The sequence below is a fragment of the Abrus precatorius genome, unplaced genomic scaffold (genome assembly GCF_003935025.1).
Source record: "Abrus precatorius isolate BTA unplaced genomic scaffold, Abrus_2018 Scaffold11, whole genome shotgun sequence".
Classification (NCBI taxonomy): domain Eukaryota; kingdom Viridiplantae; phylum Streptophyta; class Magnoliopsida; order Fabales; family Fabaceae; genus Abrus; species Abrus precatorius.
Window position 1 is genome coordinate 4,956,209 of NW_020874303.1, and position 13,229 is coordinate 4,969,437.

General features: G+C 36.5%; 2 protein-coding genes across 2 annotated transcripts; both read left to right on the forward strand.

The window, feature by feature from the left end:
- Positions 1 to 206: 206 nt before the first annotated feature.
- Positions 207 to 9,135, forward strand: LOC113855167. The gene is made up of 6 exons (XM_027486677.1): positions 207 to 1,813; positions 2,557 to 2,697; positions 2,833 to 4,594; positions 4,922 to 5,205; positions 5,578 to 6,431; positions 6,527 to 9,135. The coding sequence occupies exons 1-6, from the start codon at positions 578 to 580 to the stop codon at positions 7,707 to 7,709; spliced, it is 5,460 nt and encodes a 1,819-aa protein (XP_027342478.1). The 5' UTR covers positions 207 to 577; the 3' UTR covers positions 7,710 to 9,135.
- A 1,970-nt stretch (positions 9,136 to 11,105) lies between these two features.
- On the forward strand, positions 11,106 to 12,418 carry LOC113856522. The gene is made up of 2 exons (XM_027488366.1): positions 11,106 to 11,669; positions 12,002 to 12,418. The coding sequence occupies exons 1-2, from the start codon at positions 11,106 to 11,108 to the stop codon at positions 12,416 to 12,418; spliced, it is 981 nt and encodes a 326-aa protein (XP_027344167.1).
- The last annotated feature ends 811 nt before the right edge of the window (positions 12,419 to 13,229 follow it).

The window sequence follows — 13,229 nt, forward strand, 5'->3', positions numbered from 1 at the left end:
CAACTCCTTCTTCAAGAGCGTGTAACATCCCTTCTTTTCATTCCAAACAAACCAACGAGTGTTGATTCTTCAATCCCACACCTAACCATCGGGTGCAGATCACGCAAAATACTAGCGCGTGTTCACTTGGATACGTAAATCAGAGCAAAAACCCTCTTATTTTTCACTCTCACACGCCCTATTCTTTCGCTCTGGGCACGGAAAACAAATTTCAGAGAAAAAAAGCACAGAAAAACGAAGAAGTCTCAGGGAACCCCAAAACCCAGAAACCTAATCTTCACTGAAAAAATGAAAACCTCCTTTAATCGAAGCAAAACTCCTGCGAAGAAGATACTTAGCGAGTTCGATTTCTAGGGTTTCTGCGTCCCCCAAAAGTTCATCCCCTTGGACCATCAAGCTCAACCCAACTGGGGTCACTAACAGTTTTTCTTCTGAATCGGAGCATTTTCGATCACCCAATTCGACGAAGAAGAGAATCGGCCAAATGCCCATTTGCTAGTTTTTTAGAGAGCCAAAAAGTTTCGCTTTTCATTTTTCCCCTATTTTTTCTGTGTGGTGATTGTTTTGCTTTCTGGTCATGCGATCATCGCCATCCTCGTCGGGTTCGTCGTTGGGCATTGGCCGATCGGGTTTGCGGCTTCGGAAGAAGCATAAGAGGTTGGATGCAATATGCGAGGAAGAGTACAATCGAAACCATGTTGAGTTCAATGAGGATAATGGTGATTTAGACCCTGATGCAGGGGTTCGTCGAAGCTCCCGGGTTCGCCGTGCCCCAGTATTGCTCGACGCCTCTCCTCCTCCGCCAAAGAAGCGGCGGAGGCTAGGGAAAGATGGAATTGGCCATGGTGTGGAGGGTGTCAAGAGTTTAGGGCGGGAAAATAGGGGTTCTGGCGGGACTTGGAATTCTAGGTTGAGATCAAGTGTCAGGAGTGTCGGTTTTCGAGTGAAGAAGGAGAGGCAATCACCCCGTGGGAAGAGAAAGTTGTTTGAGGATGAGGGTGTAAGTAAGGATGAGGAGGTTGATGGGAAAGATGAGTTGGAAGGTTTGAAGCCAAAAATAGTTAAGTCGAAGAGACCGGGGAGAATCAAAGCCACAAAACATGAAGAAGGGCATGAAGAGAATGTGTCTCATGGGAGTTTAGATGAGAGCAAGAGTCAGGAAGTGGAGCTCGTATTGAACAAGGGTGAGGAGTGTGTTTCTGTTCCTGGAACTGAATTGTCGGGAGGGATTGAGATAGATAATTTGGATGGAAATGACTCACCTATGATAGGGAATGAGGAGAGGATCTTATCCAACAATTTGCAAACTGGGGAGTGTGGTGGTGACATTGAACTGTCTCCTGTCAGTCCGGTGGAACATGAGGATAAACAGGATGAGCAGTTAGAGGGTTTGAAGGAAAGCAAAAATGTAGGTGATGTAGCTGAACAGGTAGATAATGAGGGTTCTCTTGGCAAGGAGGTTGATGACATTAACGAAAATGTCTTGAAAGATGCAAATGTTGAGAGAACAGACGAGTTGAAACATGCTTCGAATGACAAACGTGGCCACCAACGAATCAAAGAGGGTAGGCGGTGTGGTTTGTGCGGTGGAGGGAGTGATGGTAAGCCTCCAAAAAGGTTAGCTCAGGATAATGGGGAAAGTGAAAATGAAGCTTATAGTGGGTCATCATCTTCTGAGGAGCCTAATTATGATCTCTGGGATGGTTTTGATGATGAACCTGGTTGGCTTGGGCGTCTCTTGGGTCCTATTAATGATCACTATGGTATTGCTAGAATATGGGTTCATCTGCACTGTGCTGTATGGAGTCCAGAGGTGTGGTTTTAATTTGACAGTTTCTGAATCTTGGTTTGCATCATGAAACTCTAAATATGTGAGCTTGAGGTTTATGTGGACTTGAGAGAATAACGTAGCAGACTTGTTGATTATAGTGACATTTTAAAACCTAATACAATCTCTGTTGGCAGTGAGAGTCTTGCTTTCTTAATTGTTAACAAAGCAGAATATGTGCAAATCACTAATATGTCTTAAGTTGAGTCATGGCATAAACAACTTTCCCCATTTCTTTTACTCTGGGAATAGAACTTACATAAGGGATATAAAAGATAACTGTTTGCTTTTACAGTACTTGGCCTTGGATGTAGATTAAACCCTAGACACAAGGTAAAATGCTTTATACTATTGAAGCTCCCTCATTTCTAAAACTTTTTATACACTTCTTTTTATAAAAATTCTGTGCACCATTTTAATTTTTGTCATCTGTCCCAATTTCCAAATTCAACTATAAACATTTTTTTGGGCTTGAAAATATACGTGTTAAACCTTTTTTAGTAGAATATGGATGTTACATAATTAATATTGTCCATACTAATGAGCACACATACTATTTTAAAAAAATGAGAACACATTGCCATTTCAAGAACATCTTTTCCATCTCTGGTAAATTTTATCAACTTAATAGTTTTGTTGCTCAGAGTTGTCATGCTCAAATAATCTGCCAATGTGTAGCTTGGTAACCTTTTATGTTAAAGTAAAATTTCATTGTGACAATTTTGCAGGTGTATTTTGCTGACTTTGGATGCTTGAAAAATGTGCGTGCTGCACTTTTTCGAGGCAGGGCATTGAAGTGTACACGCTGTGGGAGGCGAGGGGCAACCACTGGTTGTCGTGTTGATCGTTGTCCAAAAACTTATCACTTGGTTGGTCACATGTTCTCTCGTTAAGAATGACATTTGCAAATATTCTCAACTCCCTTTATTTTGCTTCTACAAGCAAGGAAAGCATTCTTTTATACCAACCATAATCAGAATTAACACCATATCTGTGTTTTGCAGCCTTGTGCGAGAGCAAGTGGTTGCATCTTTGATCATCGTAAATTTCTTATAGCCTGCACAGACCATCGGCATCTCTTCCAACCTCGTGGTAATAAATATTTAGCCCGGATAAAGAAGTTAAGGGCTAGGAAAATGATGTTGGAGATAAGGAAGCGATCAAATGATGCTTGTAGAAAAGATATTGTGGAAGAAGAGAGATGGTTGGAAAATTGTGGAGAGGATGAAGAATTTTTGAAACGTGAGAACAAGAGGCTTCATCGTGATTTATTGAGAATAGCCCCTGTGTACATTGGTGGTTCAGACTCTACCAGTGAAAGTTCATTTCAAGGATGGGAATCTGTTGCTGGGCTTAAAGATGTCATCCGTTGTATGAAAGAAGTTGTTATTCTACCTCTGCTATATCCTGAGCTCTTTGATAATTTAGGGCTTACACCTCCAAGAGGTGTTCTTTTGCATGGGCATCCTGGAACAGGGAAAACCTTAGTGGTCCGGGCATTGATAGGTGCATGTGCTCGTGGAGATAAACGGATTGCATATTTTGCCCGTAAAGGTGCAGATTGCTTGGGGAAATATGTAGGTGATGCTGAGCGTCAACTAAGGCTATTATTTCAGGTTGCTGAGAGATGTCAACCTTCTATAATATTCTTTGATGAAATAGATGGACTGGCACCCTGCCGAACTAGGCAGCAAGATCAGACACATAGTTCTGTTGTGTCAACTTTGCTTGCTCTTATGGATGGTTTGAAATCTAGGGGTTCAGTTGTGGTCATTGGTGCAACAAACCGTCCTGAAGCTGTTGACCCTGCGCTTAGGCGCCCTGGTAGATTTGATCGGGAAATTTATTTTCCATTACCATCAATTGAGGACAGAGCTTCCATACTATCACTTCACACCCAGAAGTGGCCAAAACCAATTACTGGAGCCTTGCTTGAGTGGATTGCAAGAAAAACACCTGGCTTTGCTGGTGCTGATCTCCAGGCTCTTTGTACTCAGGCGGCCATCAATGCATTGAAGAGGAATTTCCCTTTGGAAGAAGTGCTGTCTTTAGCTGAAGGAAAATATTCAGGTTGTAAGCATGTTCCTCTTCCATCCTTTGCAGTGGAGGAGAGGGATTGGTTAGAGGCTTTTTTATCTTCTCCTCCACCTTGCTCCCGGAGAGATGCTGGAAATGCTGCTAATGATGTAGTCTGCTACCCTCTTCCTAGCCAACTTATTCCTTGTTTGTTGCGGCCATTATGCGCCCTTCTTGTATCTCTTTATCTTGATGAACGTCTATGGTTACCCCTTTCCATATCTAAAGCTGTATTAATGATAAAGGATGTCATGATTTCTGCTCTAGACAAAAAGAATAAGCCTTTTGATCGTTGGTGGTTGCACATGGATGATTTTCTTCAAGAAACAAATATTGCTTATGAGGTAAAGAGAAAGCTTAGTTGTTCTGGTGTTTTATCTGTGGATGATGGCTTTGATGGTTCATATGATACTGTGGATGATGCCAATAATGACATGCTAAAGTTAGAACCCTCCATAAGGAACCATCTTGTCATGCGTAATGGTTTATTGCCAGTCATGCCATTTGCATTGACCAATAAATCAGGATTTCGGTTATTAATTTCTGGAAATCCGCGATCTGGCCAGAGACATATTGTTTCTTGCCTTCTCCACTGCTTTGTTGGGAATATTGAAATACAGAAGATTGATATGGCTACTATTTCACTAGAAGGGCACGGAGATGTGGCACAAGGGATTGCTCAACTATTAAGTACGCTTTTCTTTTCTATTTGTCGGTTAGTAATGTTGATTTTTGTTCTTTTGGAGTCACTTTTGACTAAGTGTGCTAATTATTAACAAAACTCCAGAGATCTAATAAACTGTCAATCATTTGTTTGTTGTTGTTGAGGTTATGACTTATAACTTGGGGTTGCAAAGGTAATGCTTCCCTTCCCCATGTCCCTCTTGCTGCTGAAAGGTGCTAAGTGTGAGAGACAAGCTGATTTTGTTGCTCTATGTGGAAATATTGATACTCAATTTTTTCATAAATGTAGCAAATTTTACATCTGATACTCAGTACTTGATTTCTATGTGACAGTGAAATGTGCTAGCAGGCAATCTTGCATAGTATTCATGCCAAGAATTGATTTATGGGCTGTGGAGAAACATTTCCAAATTGCTGAAAAAACTGATTCATGCTTAACGATGGACAAGTCTTGTTTCACTCCAAACAAGGTTGTTAATAAGAAAAATGAGGTCGGTACTGAGAAAAATTCATCAGTGATTACTGAAGGCCAAGCCAACACAAAGGCTTCATATGCCTGGATGTCATTCATTGAGCAGGTGGAGTCCATTGGTGTATCCACATCCTTGATGATTCTGGTATGAATACTTTCTACTAGCTTTTTATAATCAAGAACCTTTATACAATTGGTTCCTAGGTTTTTGCTCCTTTTTACATGTTAAATGTTGATTTATGTTTTTATAGAATTTCCAATTTCTTAATTGTCATGTAAGAGTTTACATTAATATAATTTCATATTCATATTGATTAATTCTTATGGGTGTTAATATTATGATACAGTTGTTTGTATGGTAAAATTGTTGGGCAAAATGGTACTCCTTAGTCATTTTTTTATCTTTTAATTATCCTTCATTTTTGCAAGAATTGGTCATTATTGTAATATTAGCTAGACATATATGATATTTTATATTTGGTAGTAGATCCTTATGCATTTTTTTCATTTGTAACAGGCGACTTCAGAAGTTCCCTGTACAGAACTTCCACACAAGATGCGAGAATTCTTCAAGAGTTATCAATATAAAGACAGCCTGTCAACTCCTTTTGAGCAGTCAGTTCCTCGATTCTCTGTGCAGATTGATGGGAATTTTGATCATGACTTGGTTATCAATCAATCAGCAGCAGAGATCTTGAGAAATGTAGTTGTGCAGCAGGTTCAATTGATTCATCAGATATCTCATGTTCATATGGGTATCCAGAAGGGCCAAAGAACCCATGAATCAATTGAAGTTTGTAAAGACACGGCATGTCAAAGGAAAGAAAATGGATCAACCAATGATAAGAAGGGTGAAATTCCACTCGAACCCTTTACAAAAGTTCCACCACCACCCAACAGTAAGTCACTGAAGGGAAAATCAACCCTGTTGTTGGCAATATCCACGTTTGGCTATCAAATTCTTCTATACCCACATTTTGCTGAACTTTGTTGGGTTACATCAAAACTCAAAGAAGGTCCTTGTGCTGATGTAAGTGGACCTTGGAGGGGATGGCCTTTTAATTCCTGTGTAATTCGTCCTAATGATTCACAAGACAAGGTGGTAGTTTCTTGTAGCTCTGGTGGCATTAAAAGCAAAGAAAGATCTGGTTTAGTGAGAGGCTTGATTGCTGTTGGTTTATCAGCATACAGGGGGGTTTATAAATCAGTTAGGGAAGTGGCTGTTGATGTAAGGAAGGTTCTTGAGATCTTAATTGAGAAAATCAATACTAAAATTCAAGCTGGGAAAGATAGATATCAATACCTTCGTATTTTATCACAAGTGGCTTATTTAGAAGATATGGTCAACAACTGGGCTTATGCATTGCTTAGGTATTAACTACTCTTTCTTTACTATATGTATGGCTTTTTGTGTCCTATATTTTGGGCCTGGTTTCTACTCTAACGATAATTCCTTTCCCTTTTAGTCTGGATCAGGATTCCCCTGAGCATAAAGCCAAGGTTGTACCAGCAAGTGGTGGGTCATTAAACAGTCATCACACATGCGAAAATCACCAAACTGAAGGTGAGGGTAGCCGCTTGGTTGCTCATGTAGATGGTGATGATTTGGAGACTCTGGAGGGAAGTGGCAAAGAAATTCCTACTGAAACAACTGGATGTCTTGCCTCTAATAACAAAAATGATAATTTCGATAATCTTGATTGTGACAGTGAAAATGTTAGTTGTAAAGGGTCTCTACAAAATCATTCTTTTTCAGATAAGCATATCAACAGCTCTGTTGCTGCAAACCGACCTCTTAATCCATCCATAAATCAGGAGAATGGGACATTATGTGGACAATCTGAACCTGTAACTTCTGGAAATGTAGTGACTGAAGAACTTGGGATGTCAAAAGAATTCAACGAATCCTCATGCACACACACACTGGTTCTTTCTGAAAATGGACTTCACCCTGCCAGCGAACCACAGAATGTCGAGGCTGGTAACATGAGTACAGTCTCTGATCAGCCTCATAGCTTGTCCACAGAGGAGACTGGCATTAAGTCAAGTGAAGCTAAATCTGGTGAACGTGAGAATGCCATAGACAGTGGTGTCTCTTCAAGTAAGGGCAGTGGTCCTGTTAAATCTGAGGTCATCTGCTTGTATCAATGTTGCCCTTCATGTCTCTGCAGTCTCTATCATTTGACAAAGAAAATACTCGTTCGCGAGTTGGGGTTGGATAGCGGTCAAAAGACAGTAGAAGATGTCCATGATGTCGTTGCATCATTATCTGTGGATATTATTTCAGCAGTTAGAAAATGTTTTATGGCTGAAGATCTCATTGTTATTTCAAATGAAACCTCGAGACATGAAAAGCATGGAACGTCTCTTGACTGTTTGAACCTGAATACATGTCCTCCTGGGAACCCAGGCAAAAAAGTGGTGGTGCCAGCTGACTGTGTTTCTCACTCAGCAAGCCAACATGCAACTGCAATCAAAGATATGGTATTGAATGAAACACCTAAGCTTGATCTAAAATTTGTTTTCAAAGATGGTGTACTATTTCATATTGACCCAGAAAAGGATCTGCCTCGTCACTGTAAATTTGAGAACTTGTGCCTTTGTTCTCTAAGAGAGTTGATAGTAATGACAAAACGCCCTTTTGATTAGGCTATTATTTCATAGCCTGGATTGCTTAGCAATTTTTTTGATGCTTATGAGGCATTTGTATATAACTTCTTCTGAGATTAAAATTTAGTTTTGACCAGGAAATTCCCATGCAATTTCAAGTGCTTACTTCATCAAAACCCAGACAGCCTTGAATTCTCATATGTCATCTAACTTATCTGACTTGATTATTTCCAAAGACTCTAACCGAACATAAAGTTTCACGTGTGTTACTCCTTGAGCGTTGCCCAAAATTCCTTCTAATTACTAAATTATCATTTTACTTATTATTCTCAGACTTCCATGATGTATATATTCTTGCAAATGTTTATAAATGTTTTTTTTTTCTAATTCAAAATTAATTGGAAAGGAGAGGAGGTTGGAGTTGTTATTAGTCTTGATTAAAATTTTGTGATGCGAATTACTTATTTAATGAAACATGTACATAAATCAATAATGCATCCATGTTGATAATGTATTTCTGCTTTAACTATATATATCATTGGCTGCAAGAATTGTAACCTGGCAATGGCTGGGTCAGTGCCTCCAGTGTTCCTTGCGGGGGCATAAGCACTACTGTCAGTACAGGCTCACTGCACAAACCACGTTATAGCAAAATGGTTTGATGCCCCACTTGCAGCTTCTGGTTAGTGGTAAACAATGTGCAATGTTATAGGCACAAGGCCATGTTTTATTGCACTCAGTGCTGTCTCATGGCTAAGACAAGTAGGTGTATAAGAGACCAAAATGTATTGATAGATTAGATTTGATGTTACCCACATGGGCACCCACACCAAGTTGCTGTACATTTTGAAAAAAGTTATTTTTCAGAAATTTTACAAAAATGTTTATGGAAATAAGTTAACAAGAGTTTATAAAAGTCATAAGTTATTTCTATAAGTTGCTCATAAATTCTTCTAAATATCCCCTAATCTAATTAACCTAACTGAATATAAAATGTAAACAATGGTAAAGTTATTTAAGCTAACAATGTGTGGGGTTACCTGATCGTTGGATAGAATTTCAGAACTGGAATATGAATCTTCTTGATGATTAAAAGGTACTCTGACGCATAAATTTAGCAAATATATTTGTAAGTGTACTAGCGTGAGAGAAATACTTGATCATACCCGTAGGTTTCCCTTTATATAGGATGTATTTCCTTATCTTTAAGAAAAATTATCATTGCAAGATTTGATAAGCTATCCTTTAAATGATAAGATGACGATTAATTAATATATTATTAGTGTAATTTGTTATAAAAATAAGTTTAAATATATTTTATGTCTTCACATTTTAATGCATTTTTTTAATCCTTTTAAATAAATTTTTTATTTAAATTCTTAATTTTTTAGTAATTTTTTATTTTTAGTTCATAATGTTGTAATCAAATAAAGAATTAACACGTGATAGCATTTCAATAGACTAGATTAGCATTAAAAAAAAAAAACAAAAATTTATAAAAAAGTAGGAATTAAAAAAAATTCAATTGAAAGATGAAAACATAAAATTTATTAAAATGTAATGATAAAAATATATTTAAACTTAAAAGATATTAGAAATATCCTCGTAGTTGAGTTTATGTCATGTATACGTTTGTGGGAACTATTATATAGTTGATTCTTGTTTACTGCAAATTAATAAATACAAACAAAACTTTTGGTGTAATGAGTTTTTTCTCTAGTTTCCTATAAAAGGATGCTTTTGTCTTATAGTTGTATGGAAGGAGATTTTTATAGGAAAAAGAGAAAAATAATTTGTTATTCTGAAATTAAAAGAATTATTTTTATTTATGATAATAAAAAAATTGATGCATTAAGTTTATATTAATATACCAATTTATGTATTTTATTTTAAAAATTATCACATTAAAATATATTTAAAAAATATTTTATTTTCATTTTAATCAGTATATTTTAACTAACTATTATAAAAAGGTTACATTATTTTTGGTTTTTTTTTTAGAATTTTCAAAAAACCAAAAATCTTATTTTTATCATCTTTGTGAATCAGACTCAATAATAGAAACTTGTTAAACAAGCCAATTAATTTAAAAGTAATATTTTTTACCTAATCAGAAGAAACTTACAAATTTAACCAAAATTTGACAAGATTCTGGAGTGGTTATTGGATAGGTTAACAACAATGACAACAAAATAATTCAGAACATCTGGTATCTTCCTTAACCAAACCTTCAACCTTGATTCGATTAGATTTATGGATTGGTTTCATTGCTTATTAAGATACACATACTCAAAACCAAACTAAATTAATGGTTTAATTCATTTTTTATTAGTTTGCTTCAATTTTTTGAACACTCATAATATTTAGACAGCTAAGAACATTGGTATTGTGAATTATGACAGTGGAAAATAGCAAAAGTCATAAACACCATATACACGCACACACACCTGAAGAAAGGAATGAAGGTATCCTTCCCTCTCAAATAAAGAAGAATGGAAATTTTTCTGTAAATCCCCCCATAAATCATCATCCTCTGCGACTGCATGATAAGGTATGACAACTTTGCAGCATACATTACCTTTAGTTGTGTCATCTTGCAGCCACAGAGAAAAAAGGAGCTGGGACAAAATTGTATTTTAGGAGCTCAAAACCTTATTTTTATTTACCAGAACTATTGCAATTATTCAATTTAAAGAATTTTATAACCAGTACTTTTAACGTTTATCTGAAAGTACACAATAAAAATCTATACACAGTAAATTTGTATTAAAAATAATAAGATATCATAAAATTTAATACATTAATTCAAATTGGCACACGTTAAAAAATAGTTTAATAATTTTAAAAAAATAGCTATTCCCAGAGAAAATAACACAATAATTAAACCTCTCAATACAATAATCAAATTATTTATTATAGTAGTCAAATAAACTGCAAACTACCAAACATAGTGATTAATTTAACTTGCTTTGTGATGTGAAGTGGCTGCATAAACAAAAACTGCATCACATGGGGATGTGTTGGCATGACAGAGCCAATCCCAAATAAATGGTCCCCACCTATTATTTTTTTGTTGTGAAGCTTAAATGCCGCATAAGCCAACTTGGTCTTTCTGCTTTCATCTATCTCTTATGTATTATTTCTCTTCATCAAATATCTTTGGGAAATTCATTCCTGTATTAAATAACACTTTAGGTTTTTGGACAGTAAACTCATTATGGCTAAACAATACTAAAATGACGTCTTAAAGCACATGGTGTCATATCTCACATGGCTTATCTAGAAAGCTCAGCTTCAGCATTCTTTATTGTCAAATTTTTGGCCTGTGTACAACATGCAATTAACTACAACAGAATTGAATGATAAGAGATGCACAAGACCCCATATAAATTCACAACACATCAAGGGGTGACAAAGTTGGAAAAGTGGAAACGCATGGAGCCAATTGATAACTCTTGTGAATCCTCCTTTTGTCGAGATGAAAGGATAGAAGCTTTGGATCTTTTAGAGGAGTGTTGGTTCTTTGATAACATGTTAAATGTAAGACCAAGGATGCCAAGGTGTCACTCTGATCCTTGCCCTTCCACTGGCCTAATCAGCTCCCAAGATTTCTTGGGAAAGGACTCTGATGTATCCACCAATTCATCAACAAGTAAGCCATCTATTAGTGCTTTTGTTCATCCTAAGAAGATCCAGAGAGCACCATCCATGCCACCATTTAGATCGAGAGAAGATGACCAAAAAGGAAGCAGTTCTACTAGAAGCAAATTGGTGCACCAACCATCAGATCCTACTAAACCTCATTGTGCACAGATGAAAGGGCATCATAAAAGTGATTGTAATAGAAGGAAAAGCAAACTTCTAAGAACACCGTCTTTGCCTCCATCAATAGGGAGAGAGGAAAAGTTCCAAGTAACTGACACTAGAACTGGCAGATCCCACAAGCAACCATCAACACCTAGCCATATTGACATTCTTCCTCCCAGGCAAACCTCTAAGGTACTTTAATCATCTGCTTTTATAATAGAGACATTTTTCATTTATACTTTAGATGCATAATATTCTGTCTCTTCTAAGACTTTATGGTTGATTTAATGTGGCCAGCACCCTGAATAGCACCAATTACAGTGTGGACAAAAAGCCCAAAAAGCCAAAAACTTTTGGCATAAGTAAAAAATCATATCATGACTAAAGGACAAGAAGCATATATAGCTTGCAGCTACAATGCTAAGAATAGTCAAATAGTCCTTTAGAAAGTTAGTTTAAACTATATGCATACTTCCATATTCAGATTGCTTTGAATGTTGAGTTAACTCCTTATATTATCACAGAGTTGTAGCATTCCAAGATATCGACCAGCTAGAACTACTGAGGTTGTTGAAAGCTTCAACCCAGAGGGTATTATGGAAATGAGGCGCAGTTACCTTAATCAGAAAACAATGAGGAGAAGCCTAAGTGACCTTGAACTAGAAGAGGTTCAGGGGTTCAAGGATTTGGGTTTCTCATTTGAAAAAGAAACCTTAAGCCCCAGTTTACCTAACATAATTCCTGGTTTGCAAGAGAAGAATAGAGATGAGACAGAAGAAGATAAGGCAGCAAGGAGACCCTACTTATCTGAGGCATGGCTGGTGCAAAGTTGTGCTCCTCCAATTCCAAATTGGGCTTCTAATAAGTCTTCAGATGACATGAAAGAACAAATCAAGTTTTGGGCTAGAGCTGTAGCATCAAACATACACCAGGAATGCTGAAAAGAAGTCATTGACCTAAAATGTGGAACACAAGGATCATAATCATACTTCACTGATCAATTCTTTTTTGTAACGATTACCTAATAACAGATAAAATAATAATAATCATATAGTAATTCTTGGTATTTCTTTTGCAATAAGTCAATTAATTCTAATGCATACTCTCTGTTAGGAGACTAACTAATTACAGGAACATTAAATATTATTTATAGAATTAGCTACAATTACCAACACATTTTTTAAGCACTGTAATCAATCAACTTATTGGGAAGTTCAACTTTTATACTTGTGGTTTGACCCATGAGTTGGAACTTCATAATTTAATGATTTCCCTTTACTTTCTCCCACTATAAAGTATATGTATTAAACAAATTCTGGAGTACATGAGGAGGCTTGGCTTAGCATTATTCTGGAAATTCATTTTTCAACCTCACTGTAATATTCCATTGACAAGTTTAAAGTTTTGACTTCGAAGTTTATAGATTAAACAAGTTCTTGAGTACATGGAGAGACCATTATCTTTGGGAATAACTTTCAGCTGAATGTGACGATACAGATTATATGGCTCAATATGTTGAAGCATACGCGATTTAACTTTTTGTATGCTATACTTCTACGAATTACAAACATGATCCCATAAAGAAAAATAAGCAAAATCCCTTAAAATTTCACAAGGACCATTTACTTTCTACATTTGTATGTCTTCACATTTCTGCCATTGGAAAAAATTTACATATGATGATTTATTTTCTTATCTCTACGTGTACTTTATCTAAATTTTGAAGAGTTAATACACAAATTAGTGCAGGAT

Coding starts and splice junctions, on each gene's coding strand:
- LOC113855167 (XM_027486677.1), top strand. CDS start 578: ATGCGATCATCGCCATCCTCGTCGGGTTCGTCGTTGGGCATTGGCCGA. Junction 1,814..2,556: donor GTGCTGTATGGAGTCCAGAG/GTGTGGTTTTAA, acceptor ACAATTTTGCAG/GTGTATTTTGCTGACTTTGG. Junction 5,206..5,577: donor CCACATCCTTGATGATTCTG/GTATGAATACTT, acceptor CATTTGTAACAG/GCGACTTCAGAAGTTCCCTG.
- LOC113856522 (XM_027488366.1), top strand. CDS start 11,106: ATGGAGCCAATTGATAACTCTTGTGAATCCTCCTTTTGTCGAGATGAA. Junction 11,670..12,001: donor CTCCCAGGCAAACCTCTAAG/GTACTTTAATCA, acceptor ATATTATCACAG/AGTTGTAGCATTCCAAGATA.